The following is a 16,582-nucleotide window of genomic DNA, read 5'->3' on the forward strand; positions in this document are numbered from 1 at the left end:
GCTTGGACACAAAGCAGGAAACATGCTTGGACACAAAGCAGGAAACATGCTTGGACACATAGCAGGACACATAGCAGGAAACATGCTTGGACACATAGCAGGAAACATGCTTGGACACATAGCAGGACACATAGCAGGACACATAGCAGGAAACATGCTTGGACACATAGCAGGACACATAGCAGGACACATAGCAGGACACATAGCAGGAAACATGCTTGGACACATAGCAGGACACATAGCAGGAAACATGCTTGGACACATAGCAGGACACATAGCAGGACACATAGCAGGAAACATGCTTGGACACATAGCAGGACACATAGCAGGACACATAGCAGGACACATAGCAGGAAACATGCTTGGACACATAGCAGGACACATAGCAGGAAACATGCTTGGACACATAGCAGGACACATAGCAGGACACATAGCAGGAAACATGCTTGGACACATAGCAGGAAACATAGCAGGACACATAGCAGGAAACATAGCAGGACACATAGCAGGAAACATGCTTGGACACAAAGCAGGAAACATGCTTGGACACAAAGCAGGAAACATGCTTGGACACATAGCAGGACACATAGCAGGAAACATGCTTGGACACATAGCAGGAAACATGCTTGGACACATAGCAGGACACATAGCAGGACACATAGCAGGAAACATGCTTGGACACATAGCAGGACACATAGCAGGACACATAGCTGGACCCATAGCAGGACACATGCTTGAACACATAGTAAATCACAACTTGTTTTGATCTATTGTGTGTAATTTATGGCTAATGCAAATTACAAGGCACCAGCTAATTATGCTTAAGTTCGGGAGAAAAATACACTGCATTGCATGTATTACATCCGAGTTTGCATACTGCACTGTGTATATAACTGAGCTTCGCGTGTGTGTGTGAAAGTCAAATCATCTAATACAATGCTGTTTTCCGAATCATAGTACTGAAGTATTATAGTATTCTATATTATTAGCTTCATACTCCATTGCCATTCTTGAAAATGTAATTGTAATGTACTTGCCCTTTTTTAATGAACATTGCCACTCTGCCACTGCCACTGATATATATGTTAGTATGTTAACTAAATTGCACCCGTTTCAGTTACCAATGGCAACCAAGCAGTAACTAAAACAAAACACCAAAAACACAAGCAATTCTAATCATCTAATACAATCTGTCCCTTTTCTAATAATAACAAATACTACTAAGGATGCTGTTTTCTAAATGATAGTATTGAAGTTTTCTATATTCTTAGCTCCATAATCCATTGCCACTCTTGTAAATGTAAATCTAACATACTTGCCTTTTTTAATGAATGTTGTCACTCCATCCCCAAATCATGCTTCTTAATTAACTAAAGCGCAACTTGTTTAAACCAAAACGAAGCAAATTAAAGAGACTCTTTCAAACAAGCGCACTATAAAGGGAAGAAGATAAGAAGGGTAATTAAGTTTTCCTTTTAAAATATTCAGAAGACTGTAAAAAAGGAGCATTACACTGGCTTTTGGAAATCCTGTGAAGGAAGAAAGAGGATTAATGCAGCAGCTTCTGACAATAGACTTCTGAGACAATGGGGCCTACAGCTATCTGTGATATTATGGGACTAAAGGTGGCCATACACGAGCAGATCCGCTCGCTTGGCGATGTCGCCAAGCGAGCGGATATTCCCCCGATATCCCCACCTACGGGTGGGCGATATCGGGGACCATTTAGGTAAAAAAAATAATAATCCGATCGTTTGGCCCTGGGGCCAGACGATCGTATTATGTGGGCGGCAATGGGGCAGTCGGATCGGGGACCGCATCAACGAGCCGATGCGGTCCCCGATCCGACCATATTTTCTAACCTGGCCGATCGAGATCTGGCCAATTTCAGGCCAGATATCGGTCGGCCAGGCCGATCTGCTCTCCCCATACACGGGCCGATTAGCTGCCGAATCGGTCCAAGGGACCGATATCGGCAGCTATAGTCGGCCCGTGTATGGCCACCTTAAAGGTGCCCATACACGGGCCGACTATAGCTGCCGATATCGGTCCCTTGGACCGATTCGGCAGCTAATCAGCCCGTGTATGGGCAGAACAGAGCTGCCTGGCCGACCGATATCTGGCCTGAAATTGGCCAGATCTCGATCGGCCAGGTTAGAAAATTCGGTCGGATCGGGGACCGCATCGGCTCGTTGATGCGGTCCCCGAACCGACTGCCCCATAAACTCAAATGTAATCCGATCGTTTGGCCCCAGGGCCAAACGATCGGATTATTTTTTTTTCAAGTCCCTTGCTACCCGATATCGCCCACTCGTAGGTGGGGATATCGGCGATGTCGCAGAGCGAGCGGATCTTATAGTGTATGGGCACCTTTATTTATACCATATTTATAAAACACAGGTCTTCATCAGATTCTCTTTACTGTCACTCTCAATTAGGGTTGCCACCTCTGCCGGCTTTCTTGACTGGGCAGAGAGCTTGGGTGACGTCACGGGGGGACAGGGAAGAGGTGGGCCCGTGACATTACAGGGCAGGGAAAGAGGCGGGACCATGACATCATGGGGTAAGGGCAATGATGCGGCAATCAAGGATTGCCCGATTCCTGCTTCAATGTCAGTGAATCTCTTAATTTGGGAAATCAGGCAGGCGGTTTTGACCCGGACAGCCCTTCTGAAAACCGGGCTGTACAGGTCAAAACCGGACAGGTGGCAACCCTACTTTCAATTCCCTCTCAATTCACTTTTAGGACAGCCTATGGAGAAATTTGTGGAGAATTTTCTTTTTACCCTTTGATAAATATTCCACATATTGCCATGCAGCATTAGGCAGAATTAAAACAGAATAATTCAAAATGCAAAAGTACGTTCTGCCACAAATTTGAAATCAAGGCAACCAGAGTAAAGTAAGGAAATGCCTATATAGCAATGAAACCATTTCGTGGAACACTCTCGTAGAACAGGATCACACTGACTTACAGTATACCTGGTGGGATCCCTGTGGCAATCCAGCAGACCTGGCCTCTTTACTTAAAAGAGATAATGGGAGCTGGGATTTACAATGCCTGTACCGAGTGGGCAATGAGGAGTACACCTCTACTGGGAGAATAAAACACACAAAGGTTTTTAGCAAACAAATATATAACTTATATGAAGATAGAACAAATGCAACAGTGTTTCCTATAAACAGCAGTCCTGCCCTGGGGAAATGTGGGTGTATCTGACTCACTAACTGTTGGGTTTACAGTGAAAGTTGCACAGGACTCGCTGGTAATGCTTAAACAACTTATTTATTAGTAGTGATGAGAGAATTTTTTGCAAGGCATGGATTCGCAGCGAATTTCTGCATTTCACGATTGGCGAAACTTCCGTGAAAATTTCCTGCTGAAAAAATTGTTGCGCAGAATTTTTTTGTCTCGCGTCAAATTGGGCATGGCCACGTCAAATCGGGCACGAGCTCCATCATGGCTAACTATGCACAGACATTTGCAAGAAGGAAGTATTTCTCACCACAGAGAGCAGGTATAAAGTCAGGCTAGATAGCACATCCACTAACAGAGAGAATACATATTAGCTAAAATAAGATGTAGGCATGCAGCTCCTTCTAGTGGTACACTACACTAACACAGTCACAACACCTAGGGGCAGATTTATTATGCTGTGTAAAATCTGGCATTCAGATGGCGAAATTCTCCATTCTGTTATTCTCTCACTCTCACTCTCTGGATGGGTGCTGCAGCAGGACATCCTTTATGACTTCTGCTGGTCCACCCCATGGATTTGCCTCCAAACCCAGGCTCCCTCAGGGTACTCCTCTTTTCCCACCTGTCCTCCTCTTTTCCCTCATGTCCTCTTGGATTCTCAGCAAACCTCAGGCTTTTTTCCCCGCCTCCTATTTAATTAGATTGTTTCCCTGCCTGTAACTGGACTGGATGTTGTCCGAAGTAGTTCTCTGATCCCCTATAGCAGCTAAACATGGCTAATTACCCTTAAGATTCTACCAGCACAATGATAACAAACAAGGTTTTATTTTGTTTTGGTTTTTTTTTTTTAGTGTATTTAAATATAGATATTATTAATATGTTGTTAATAATCTCTGTTTAAAATAATATAAAATAACATACTTCACAAAAAAAGTTAATTTGCTTTTGACTAAGCTTCCATAGCTGGCTAATGGGTAAGGGATACTGACCACTATTTTTGTTTACTTTTCTATTTATTTATTTATTTACTTTTTCAATCCTGTGCTTGATGTGGTATGGGTACTGTGTATTGCAACATCATCTCAAACCGCGCATTCCTGCTGTCCTGACTAAACTGTTCATTTACTGTAGAACTGATGAAAACATTTCTGTTACAGAGTATTTGGCCTACAGTATAGTGTATACCCACCCTCTGCTACAGTGGGATGAAATGATTTACACTTACATACAATAACACTATCTTTCAAACACTGGTTTGCAAGTCAGAATGATTTTTTTGATGTGCGTGAATATGATACAAACGCGAGTTATTTGGCATGACCGCAACTTATTTGATGCAGCCAAGACCAACACAACTGTATCCTTTTTTGTAGCAACTCCTTGGTGACTTATAATATCCTTATATTTGACAATAGGGGGTATATTATTAACTACATCAAAACGGTACACAGTGATACTGGGGGCCCAGTACTGTGGGGAGTCTTATTTTCATCTACTAAAATAAAGTCTAAAAAAATTTGCCATTCAGATTGCTGGGAAAAGCAAGCTTGGAAGTTGCCTTTTTGTGTTATTGTGCCCTCAAACCACTTGCCTGATTATGCAGATGTTATGCAAACTGTAATTTGCTATGAAGGAATCCCACATTGAGGTAGAAATCGGCAGGTAGTATTTCTAAATCTAACCAAAATGCCCTTTAGTTTCTTTAGTAATATCTGAGGCTTCTGTATGATATTCTTTATTAAAATATAGTTTGTAATATAGTTTGTGTACTGTTTGTTCCTTTTAATGTGATCAAGCCTTTATCTTCACTGCCTGTAAGGCATCCTTGCAGTTAGAAATTTGTACAAAAATGCATAGAACATCAAAAACTGGGAACCTGATTTGTTAAAATTAAGTGGTAAAAAGAGAGAAAAATAGTCTTAATAATAAACACATTATGGATGTTTATCATTGAAAAAAACACATCAGCAGCATCTAGTGGTAAACCTATATATTGCAGTTTGCTGTATAATTGTATAATGTATAAAGCATAATATGAGGAGATATCCAGGCTCATATACAGCTAGGAAGGGAGTGTGGGAAGGGAAAAAACAGGCAGAATTTGCTATTTTTATTCTTCTCTACTCAACCTTCCTCTCTACTTGATTTGCCCAGGTCTCTGAGCAGGAATGTTCCACAGTGGCAGTGTTCATGAGGGGATAGAACAGGATGAATATTGGTGCCTACTGCAACAGAATATGACAAAAAGTTTATTAACTCTCACACAATAAGTAGGGTTATTTTATGTAATAAAGTGGCATAACGAAGCAAGATTTTAAGAACATGCAATTTTCTCCTATAGGGTTCATAGTGCAATGAAAACAATCTCCTCTGGGAGCACTAAGCTTGAACAAGGTAGTTCTATATATCTATCTATTTCTTTAAATATAGAGTAGCTGACAATGAGCTTCAAACTAAGATTTAAATTCTGTTTTCAGAGAAAGGACATACAACTTACCTCTTGGTATAAGAATAGACAGAGAAAGTGTAAGAGTTCTTGAGGAACAGTGGCTACAGACTTTTAGTTGTAGAATGTGAGAAATTTCAGAAAAGACTGACATCGCACTAGTTTGTGCTTCTTTGTGTATCTAGTGTGCAATAGTGGGGATGTTTGGTGTGTTCCAGTGTGCTGTGTGCTGTAACTTCAGGTCTGGAACAGCAGTTCAAGAGTTAAGGTTACCATACACATTCATATTTTATTCTTCATCTGAGGAATGATCGGATATCTATTTAAATGCAATGCTCTAAAACTAACATTCAGACTTAAATTCTAGGAAATGCACTGTAGGTCCCCCAAGGATATTATCAGATACTCAATAGATGCGCATCATTATCTGACCAAAATTTTCTAACTTGCCTGATTGACCAAATGACCAATGGTGCATGATGTTTGTAGGGTAGAACAGTTATTGTATGCGACATGAGGCATCCCTAAGAAATTCCATAAAGTTTTGAGCCCATGGACTAATATATACGCCCTAGACTTAGCATACAACAATACCGAATGACACTGCTGGGCAATGACATTTGTTTAATCTACTTGTTTTTGTTTCTTCACATATCTTCTCATTTTACTGGTTGATATGCTCAATTTTTTAATAAAAACTACTTGAATTTAGAAAGAAAAAGTTGTAAAGCTTGAATAAGGTGGCAAGTTTGTCCATCTATTGCGCCATGGCAATGTTCCTGTACCTATTTAGTACCAGCAACCATTCATGCTGCAGATAAATATGGACTTGGCCATTGATACTTAAAGGAAAAGTATACCCCCTGAATAAATACTTACAGATACTAACAGATAGTTTATATAACATTAAGTGGCCTATTAAATATGCCTTAGCAAACTGGAAGGAATATATATATCAGTAAATATTGCCTCAAATGTTTTCCCTTTAGCCACCATTTTGTGATGGGCTGTGTGCTCCCTCAGAGATCACCTGACAGGAAATAATGCAGCTCTAACTGTAACAGGAAGTAGTGTGGGAGTAAAAGACAGAACTCTGTCCATTAATTGGCTGATGGGGCCTAGCATGTATGTGTGCCTTGGTTTGTTTGTGTGCACTGTGAATCCTATGATCCCAGGAGGCGGCCCTTAGTACTGGCAATTTTCTGTTTAGGATTACCCAATGGCACATACTACTAACAAAGTATATTTTTATGAAGATGGTTTATTTTGATGAAGCAGGGTTTTATATATGAGCTGTTTCATGCAATATATTTGTATAGAGCCATACGTTGCTTGAGGGTATAGTTGTCCTTCAGCCTTTTGTTTGTACACCAGCCTTCAGATTTGTTTTATAAATAATGCTGCATATTCTTCTATTTACTATTATGCACAAATGAAATTTTCGCTTTTTAAGGAACACGGTGACCTGTTGGTCCCAACCATTACGTTAAGTACTTCTGCTCAAAGAAGATGCAGTCAGCGTATCCTCACCTCTCCCAGTACAGCAAGGAAGTAGAATTCATATCAAATCTGCCATGTTTTGTCTTCGTATTTGTACAAGAGAATATAATATCTTGCAGTAGAGACTCTATTCCCACGGCCTCACCGCTGAGCATTCTAAATGTACTTGACATTAAGGCTTATTAAAGAAACGCACGTACGCAGGCACTTGCTGGAAGAGCAGAGGATTCTCAGGGAGTCTGAGGCAGGCACTTTCTCCCGATTCTTGTGCTGGTGCCTCAGGCAAAGTTTAAAAGCATAAAGTGTTTTGAAATGAACTTGTTTACAAGTGACAATTTCCGATGAATAAAAGCGCTGATGCAGGTAAATATGAGAGGCTGCAGCTGCAGCGATGACATTTCCTTGTGCTTGCCTGGGAGAGTCAGTACATGATTTACAGTCAATGCACCTTTAATGACTTGCATTTCCATACCTGCTGTGTTTGCTGAGCACTCACTCTCCTGTTTGCAGGCATCATATTTCACTAAATAACCCTTTAAAACTTAGGGGTACAGATAAAGTGAGAAAAAGGTACCAACTTTTTGCAAATGATATACTAAAATCTTGTTTTATCCTATTTGATTCTTTTTCCTGCTTATAAAGCCCTGTGTCACCTTCTGTTGCACTACGTGATATTTATTACTAGTGATAAGCAAATTTTTTCGCCAGGCATGGATTCTGCATTTTGGCCAATTGTTTCTCTAAACTTTAGAGAAATTTCGCTGCGAAAATTCACATTTGCGTAAAAAAAGACACATCAAAATAGGCACGTCGCATCAAAATAGGCATGCACATGTAAAAAAGGGCGTGCTCGCATAAAAACAAAGGCGCGGTTGCATCAAAAAAGTCACTATTTATTACATAAAAGTATTGTGCTGCTAACTGCATTTCTTGATTTTAATAAGAATATCAACTTGAGCAATATGTATTTTTTAAAAAAAGCTTCCTAGGGGTGTAACAAGAGAAAAGAGGGTGGCATGGCCCATAGTCCTCATACTAAGGCAGTGGCCACAATGGGCTGATTGTGCAAGCTGAGAGTCAGCCCCTATGCTCTGAACAACCTTTCTACGTGCCTGACCCGGAGCCACTGTAGATTTTGGGACTAAAATGCATGTTACAATACTGGAAAATCAGCCCCCTGTGGCTCAAGCCTAAAGAAAAGTGGGTGACTAGAGTGCTTGTAGTGGGAGTCAATTCAAAAGAGCATGAGCAGGGTCAATAAATTAATTAGACTACTTTAGGTTACCAGAATCAGATTTTTGCCCCTGATAGTACACAGGGTGCAATATAGTCGCCTGCTGAATTGTGAAAACAAAGCAGATGATGTTGGCTTAAAGGGACAGTATACACCCCCTTTTCAACATTATTGCAATGAATAGTTTTTGTGCTGAACATAATTTTTTATATTCCCAGCACTAACATTAACTCTCTTGCCTTGCCCCACAGGAGACTTAACTATTGCAAAAAAAAACCCCACGTGGAATCTGTATTAGCAATCAGTTATTCCATTTACTGCTAAATGTCCATGGGACACCATCTGGGGAAAAAATTGTAGTAACTGAACTCAAAAATATCAGAACCGATGAAGGTATGTATAAGATCCAAAATTGTGAAAAATGATTACTTGTTTGGGTAAAACAAAGCTATAGAAACAAGTCCCTTTATTAATATGCAATAATGGCTTGGAATTACAATTAGGCCATATACACTGCTACACATCTCTTATAATGCACGGAAAACTGCAAATTGCTGTTTTTTGAACATTTCTGTTGTCACTTTTACTAGTACTGTTAATGTGAGAATTACCATTACACAGTGCCACTGTTTCCTACAGGGTGAAGATCAGTGTGAGTAAGTAACTAAGGATTATTTATTGTGCACATGTGGGTACAGAACATTGGTTACAGGCTATCTCTGCAGTGCACAGAACAATAATGTAATAACTGCTTGCACTTGGGTGATCAGTTCATTAGCACTGCTCCATTTATTTTTAAATGCGAAAAAATCCTTTAGCTTGGAGATCCAATAGCACCAATATTCAGTTTTAATATTTCAGCAAAGTATTTTCAAATATTTATTTGCAGCAGGAGTCCTATTTTCAGCACATGGAGTTTTATTTCATAACTTTGGTTAAAGGGATTCTGTCATGATTTTTATGGTATACTTTTTATTTCTAAATTAAACTCTTTACATTGCAAATACTGTAATTCACTCTTGAGCCAACAATTGTATTTGTTTTTACCTGTAATATTGGTGTGTAGGCGCTTTCAGTAGGAGCCAGGGCTACACATTAGAACTGCTTTCAGGTAACCTTTTGTTTCTCCTATTCCATGGGTAACTGGGGGAGTCATGACTTGGCTGAGCTGGACATGGATTTTACTATTGAGTGCTATTCTGATCACTAGGTGTGGCATGGGAGCATTTTTAGCTATGTGGATGCCAGGGAGCTGCTATCTTGTTACCTTTCCATTGTTCTGCCGATCGTTTGCTGAGGGGGAAAGGGAGGGGGGTGATATCACTCCAACTTGCAGCCCAGCAGTAAAGAGAGACTGAAGTTTATCAGAGCACATGGCTGGGGGGCACCTGGGAAACTATCAACATATCTGTCTGCTCTTTTAAAAAACAGATTTTAAAGCAGAATTCTGCTGGAGCGGCTCTATTAACTGATGCAGTTTGAAAAAACAAGTTTTCCCATAACATCTCTTTAACTAATTGTATGTATTACAGGATTATTGAAGTGTAAATTCAGCCTGAAATTTTGCTAAGTTCTAGAGCACCAGAGACTACACTGTTCCAAGAAATATTAGAGGAGGAATAGAAAACCTGGTGACATGCTGATATTGCAGCCCTACAGCTCTATCTCAGGTGAGTTGCTAAAGGGATGCTGGCACATGTATTATTGATACAGGTACAAATGCATTCACCTGCCTCATGATACACAAATAAGGGTGCCATAAGGCCCAAAACACATACTGCACGCTCCTCACACTTGTATGTATTTTACATGCATCTTACATGTATTTTACATGTACAGTAAAAGTAACCTGCTCAACCTTGGATGCAGTAGAACCCATGACCCTTAAATGTAGATGTAAAAAAACAATACAGAATTTATAACACAATAAAAACTAATACCTAAAGAAGTAAAGTCATTTGCAGCAATATGTGGCTTCTTAATTGACTTTATCTGTCATTTAAAATAGTTCAAGCCAATTCTAAAAATCTTGCGGTGCAAAGTTATATAAAAGGATTTGCCTGCCATTTCACTGGATAACTACATAGTAGATACAACAGAAAAGGTTTTTTAATAAAAAAAACAATTTATTAGTGCCAGTGAATGTCTGTGGTGAAAGAACAGATGTCTGATGCCAAAGTAGTCAGCAACCAACATCAAATAATATCCAAAGAATACTTCTACCTAATAAAACATTTCTCTTCTCAACTTGATTCCCAGTAATTTTAAATAACCTTTTTTATTATGCCATCGGCAACTTCAAATAAAAGTTGCTACTGTCAAAAAAAATATATAAGGGAATTTGGCACATAAAAGTAACAGGTCAACCGCACAAGGAACCTCACACGTCCAGAACATGTACAATCATACAGAACAACATTTTGCATATACATCATGATAAAAGCTGCAGAAGTCCTAAAGCACATAATATAGAACTATTCCAAAATAACATAAAATATCCCTACATAGAAAGCAATTCATTATATGTACAGGAGCTGCTTTAGCAAGGGTTAACTACTTCTTTAACATACATGAATGGTTTGAAAGTTGCCAAAATGATGTGTCAAATTCCAGATGTGTCCACAAGAGGTCCTATCATATGATGTGCAATGAGTCTAAGGCAATAGTTGTTCCACAGGACATATTGCTGCAATTGCAATCACTTTATCCAATCTGTGTAGGAATTCTGACGCAGCTGGGTGTGGCAAGACATTCATGTGTTGCAAGGTCTTATTCTTGGTCAGTTTCGATCATTTTGCTTCTTCTTTTTAACATTTAAGGAATAGCACCATTGGAGATATCTTGCAATATCAGCTTAAGGTTGAGTCCAACAGCTAAGGATACATTGCTACACACAGCCATTTTTAGATTTACATCACACTACAGGCATGGTCTGTATTTCGTGGGTTTCAATTTAAATTAGCAACACACTTGGCAATATAGCAGCCACTGTAAGTAGTGATACCCAATGATAAAACCATTGCAGCAATTTCTTCTTGTTTGTTAAGGTTAGATTTAGTTGAACATATTAGCTACTAGGTTCCAATATCCTCCAAAGTATCAGGAATCAGAACTGCCAAAGACCAACATGTCCCTGATCATATTTTGTGCAAAATAACAGCAAGTTAAAACATATGACATTATACCTACAGTAAAAATTGAAGAAATCCCTGTCTTTTCCTGTCACACTATGAATGGAATGGACAAAATGAGCATTACATTCTTGACCATCTGAAGGAAAGGGAACAGAGCTGTTCCTGCCACATAAAGCCAGTGTCTGTGTGGAAATGAAGCCATTATAATGTTGCAAAAGTTTTTGTTTAATGGAATAAGTAGAGACTGTGGAATTGTTTCTGAAAATATCCTGGTTTTGCATTCCGTGTACAGCCTTACTTGCATTATATGCTGTCTGCAAAGCACAAAAGGCCAAGTCTAAGAAATTTGGAGAACAGATGAGTTTGTGACCTGCAGGAATTTCTCATCTTGTGTTTGTTATATTTTCCCAAACAACAATCAGAAGGTAACGCTGTCCTCGCTCGACTTGCCGCGGAAGTGAAAGACTGATTCTCCAGGCATCGCTGAGAAATGTCAAGTTGGGTATGAGAGCACGTTGTCTCCCTAGAAGCATGCAGTGCCCTTTATTTGTAAATTTAACCAAAAAAAGTAATCTTAGATCTACTATAGTGGGGGGGGGATGGGGAAAGGGGGTAGAACTTCCCATTTTGGATCAGTGCTGTTCCTGGTATTTTATGATACTCATTTATATCTATGATATAAAACGTCTGTACTAATAACGTTAGTAAAAAAATACTTCCCGTCTTTTTTCTCACTTTATGGAGCAATTATTTTAGAATAATAGAGGATTTTGGTGCTATTTGGTGTGTAGAATGTCTTGATATTTCACGCTTTTGTATCGTATATGAAATCCTTTCTTGCTGATTGTGTCATCGGTGTGAAAGTGAATTAATATGGCATCGCCAGTGGATATGATTTCTTCAGGAGGCTAGAACAAAGGAAATCAGACAGTCTTCAAAATTGAAATATAATACACAAAAGCCATGAATATCTTGTAAATTATGTCCTAAATGGTTCTTTAAATTATCATCAGTTTTCGGAGTTCTGTGACTGGTATAAAAGCACTCTTGGGCCTTATGCCTGTATATGTTCATGGAACTCCTCAGTGACTTCTTATATCTTTATATTTTAAAACTGGGGGTACTTTATTCTTTACATATTAAAATAACAATGACAGTTAACATGTAACAAATTCAGTTATGCCTTAGGATAAAGTCAAACAAAATGATGTCATGTAGCCGGGCAAAACATGTGCACTGAGAGCAGGCAGAAGGAGGGACTGTAGGTTATGGAGGTAATGTAATGAAAGGTGCAGCTATTCTAATTCTAACCCCCATATGTAATAAAAGGCACTAATTTTGCCCAGGAGCAGTAACCTATTGCAGCCAATGAAATGTATGTATGAATCAGGTGACAAGTAAATATTAACCTGCTGATTGGTTGCTATGAGTTACTTCTTCCAGACAAACGTAGTGCCTTTTATTACATAACCTGATAACTGATTAATCATTAGGCACTTTTAGGGCTCTGGCAGACACAAGCAACTAATCTCCCTGAAATGCCATCCCACCAACGAGTATGTAAATCGCCGGTGGGATGGCATACGCGGCGCCGCAATTTAGTTTCCTCTCAAGGCAACTCAGACAATTTCGGGGAAATCACGGTGCCATGTATGCCATCCCACCGGCGATTTACATTTTTGTCGGTGGGATGGAATTTCGGGGAGATTAGTCGCCCACGACCTAGTCTCCCCATCTGCCAGAGCCCTTACTGGTCTACTGTTTAAAAGCAATAATCTAATTATTACATCTAAAGCAAACCTACCCCCCCCCCCTTTAGCAACCTTCTTGCTGACAGAAACTTACACTAGCTCTCATCTCTTAGGAGACAAGGTGTTCATTAAAAAAAATCATCCACCCCCATGAAAGAAAAAACTAAAGTGGAGAATACACTTAGCAGTAAGTAAGAATATAGTGAAGAAAGTGTGTAAATATAGTCTGACAGCCTTACTTACCCCTGATCCACAGAAACGCCCAAGTCTCATGGCTGACGCATCATGCCCATCAAACAGCTCCATAAAGTCATAGCCACAGTCAGCTTCTTCCTCCACTTCAAATGTCTGAAAGCTGAGCTCAATGCGCAGACCCCTCTCTGTCGCTAACATCCACTCGCAATCCGCTTGCACTGGGTAATTGTTGTCACCAAACTGGGCATGGGAGAACAGGTCTCTCGACTTTGCTTCTGCTTTCAGCCTGCCGCCGCACTCTGGGAGACATGGAATGCATGCAGTCATTATACTGTTGACAAGAATCAAGACGTTCAATATGCTTTACATATTAACTAGTAACACTGTTGACTACAACAAATCTTGATCTCTTCTTATAGTTATATAGTTACATAGTAAAGTTGGGTTGAAAACGTCCAAAGTCCATCAAGTTCAACCCTTTTAAAAGAACCCTAGTGCGTGTGTATATATATATATATATATATATATATATATATATATATATAGCGAACCCAGGGTGGCACTCTGCTTCAGCTCTTAGCTCGGGTGCAAGGTAAATGATTTAAATATCCAAAAAAGACCAGCAACACCGAGTTATATTCCAAAAACAATCAATTGTGTATTAAAAACGCATGAACAGCCAACGTTACGTTTCGGTCCCCATCTGCCTTGAGAAAGGTCCCGATGGGGACCGAAACGTAACGTTGGCTGTTCATGCGTTTTTAATACACAATTGATTGTTTTTGGAATATAACTCGGTGTTGCTGGTCTTTTTTGGATATATATATATATATATATACACATATACTCTTACTCACTCGCATATATAAACTATATATACCAATATCTTTAGTAACTGTAGATGGAAAGATCACAATAGCCTTGACTGTTACGCTTGTCTAAGAACTCATCCAAGCCCCTCTTAAAGGCATTAACAGAATCTGCCATTACCACATCTCTAGGAAGGGCATTCCCCAACCTCACTGCCCTCACGATAAAGAACAACCTACGCTGCTTAAAATAAAAGTTATGTATATGAAAGGTAATTCTAAAACACAGTTTGCTATATTCAAACATGTATAGTATATAATACTTTTTTATATATATATATATATACATTACATGTATTAAGCTCTAAATTCACATTTTGATAAATCTGCCCGTTTTTGTTGATTTGCTGGTATGGATAACTGCAATATCAGAAATCTGCCCATTGTTAGTAAATTTACTTCATATTTCTGGCTTCTTTCTACACTGGTTAAAATTCTGTTCTCCCGTGTCTTCCCACTGCCCATCTGGAACTGCACAATGTCAAAGCTCTTTGCTGGAATCTCACAGGAAAGCAATTACTTGCCTGCTTACCAACTACATTATGACTGTAGTCTTCCTCTATGGTTCCCTATAAAGAGATGCATGTCTAATATCTTCCAGTGACTTGGAGGATACCTAATATGGCATAATATGAGCAGCACTGTACACCTTAAAGACTGTGGTTTCAATGCACCATAAGATATGCATGCAAGTCTAGAGGGGCACAATGGTGATTAAATAATTAGAAACAGCAGGAAATAATCACAGAATGTAATGAAATGGGGGCCTGCAGGCAGGTAGAGCAGTAATCCTGCCTAAATACATCTCAGCTTTTGGAATATCTGACCAAGCTGTACAGGTAGAGTTTGCTGGTGTTTCAGTGTTTCAATTTGGCTTGGGGCATGCTGGTGTGGCATTTTAGTTTTATGACATTAAGAATAAGAGACAAGTTTAAATCATATAATAGTTGTATAACAAAAGTATAAAAGATATTTCATTAAAGTGAGGGGTTAGGAAAACAAGTTATCATACGCCTTGATTTTTTTCCAGTTGGAAGAAAGACCATGCTGCTTTTATGAATGTGACTTAGTAGTTATAACTAGAGAGAGGCTGTTTTTAAAAGAAAGAGAATATTATTTCCATTAAGAAAGCAACATGCATTGTTGTCAGTGGACAGGGTGCATAAACCTTTATCATTTTATTCACATAACAGATAAAACATACTATGAATGGCAGATCCCTAATAGTTTATACAGATTTCACCACTAGATGTTGCTCTTTGCTAATATTCATCTGTCTTTCCAAAAGTAAGTAAAAACACTAAAAACTGCCACATTTAGCTTCTACACACATTTCCTTCATGCAGGGCTTTAAAGATTTTGTGTGACTGCTCTGTTATGACCCCATCGTACCTCTGACCCCTGCTCTTTCCTGCTTCTAGCCTGAACACCTTAAACATGGCTTTTGCTGTACAGAATCTGGGAGGTAGTACGGCAAGGGGGGTTGCAAGGGAACTGTCAGTTTTGCAGTTTCCAGGTCTGTGATACAACAGCTGGACTGACCGTGCAACTTGATAATTATTTAATTGGCCAATCTGTTTGACAGACAGGGGCCTGGATCAGATGAGCAGAAGGGCGTACAGGTCTGAGAGTTTTCCATTAACTGCACGATGCTTGACTGATTCTTGTAGTACATGTGTCAGGGCTGATTACAAGGCCCCTACACAAGTAAATTCAAGTAATCATAGGAGACTTGAATTTAAAGGGGCTACCTTTAAGTGGCAAAAGCCAGATTTATGTCAATAAAAGCAGTGCTGATGTTCAGCTAACTTTAAATCTAACAACTGATTGAAGAAAGAAATACTGCATGCTAAAATGTTTTATTTAGCTCTTTATCTTGTGTTATGCATTCCACTGATTGGCTACAGAGTGGAACCCATGTCCCCCAGTATAGGAGATGGAGCAATACTACTTACAATACATTACTTTGGTGGAGTCAGTCTTGCCTTGTGGTAATTTGAGTATACCCACCAGACACAAAAATAGCGGTTCCATCCAGCCCCCGTAAGCAGCCCCTACTGTTAACTCTTGTGGTCCCCAACTTCTTCGTTTAAAAAAAGGGGTTAATTATCCGATGGTTGTAGAATCCCAGTCTTAAATCAAGACGAAGCTACTTTTTTGTTTTGGGCAGGAAGGGAGTAGAGTAACGTGATCACCAGAAACATTAACTTCTAAACAATAAGACGCCTGCATCATGGGATATGTTACTAGGATA

At 39.4% G+C, this 16,582-nt stretch overlaps 1 protein-coding gene across 2 annotated transcripts in view; it reads right to left on the minus strand.

The window, feature by feature from the left end:
• Positions 1 to 10,484: 10,484 nt before the first annotated feature.
• Positions 10,485 to 16,582, minus strand: part of LOC100495742 (tolloid like 1) — an 83,189-nt gene continuing 77,091 nt past the window's right edge. For both annotated transcript variants that reach the window (XM_031895464.1, XM_031895465.1), the window contains exons 21-22: positions 13,508 to 13,758; positions 10,485 to 12,421 (exon numbers count right to left, since the gene is read on the minus strand). In XM_031895464.1, coding sequence (XP_031751324.1) covers positions 12,290 to 12,421; positions 13,508 to 13,758 — 383 coding nt within the window. In that variant the 3' untranslated portion in view covers positions 10,485 to 12,289. The remainder of the gene's footprint in view (positions 12,422 to 13,507; positions 13,759 to 16,582) is intronic.

The sequence above is a fragment of the Xenopus tropicalis genome, chromosome 1, assembly GCF_000004195.4.
Source record: "Xenopus tropicalis strain Nigerian chromosome 1, UCB_Xtro_10.0, whole genome shotgun sequence".
NCBI lineage: Eukaryota > Metazoa > Chordata > Amphibia > Anura > Pipidae > Xenopus > Xenopus tropicalis.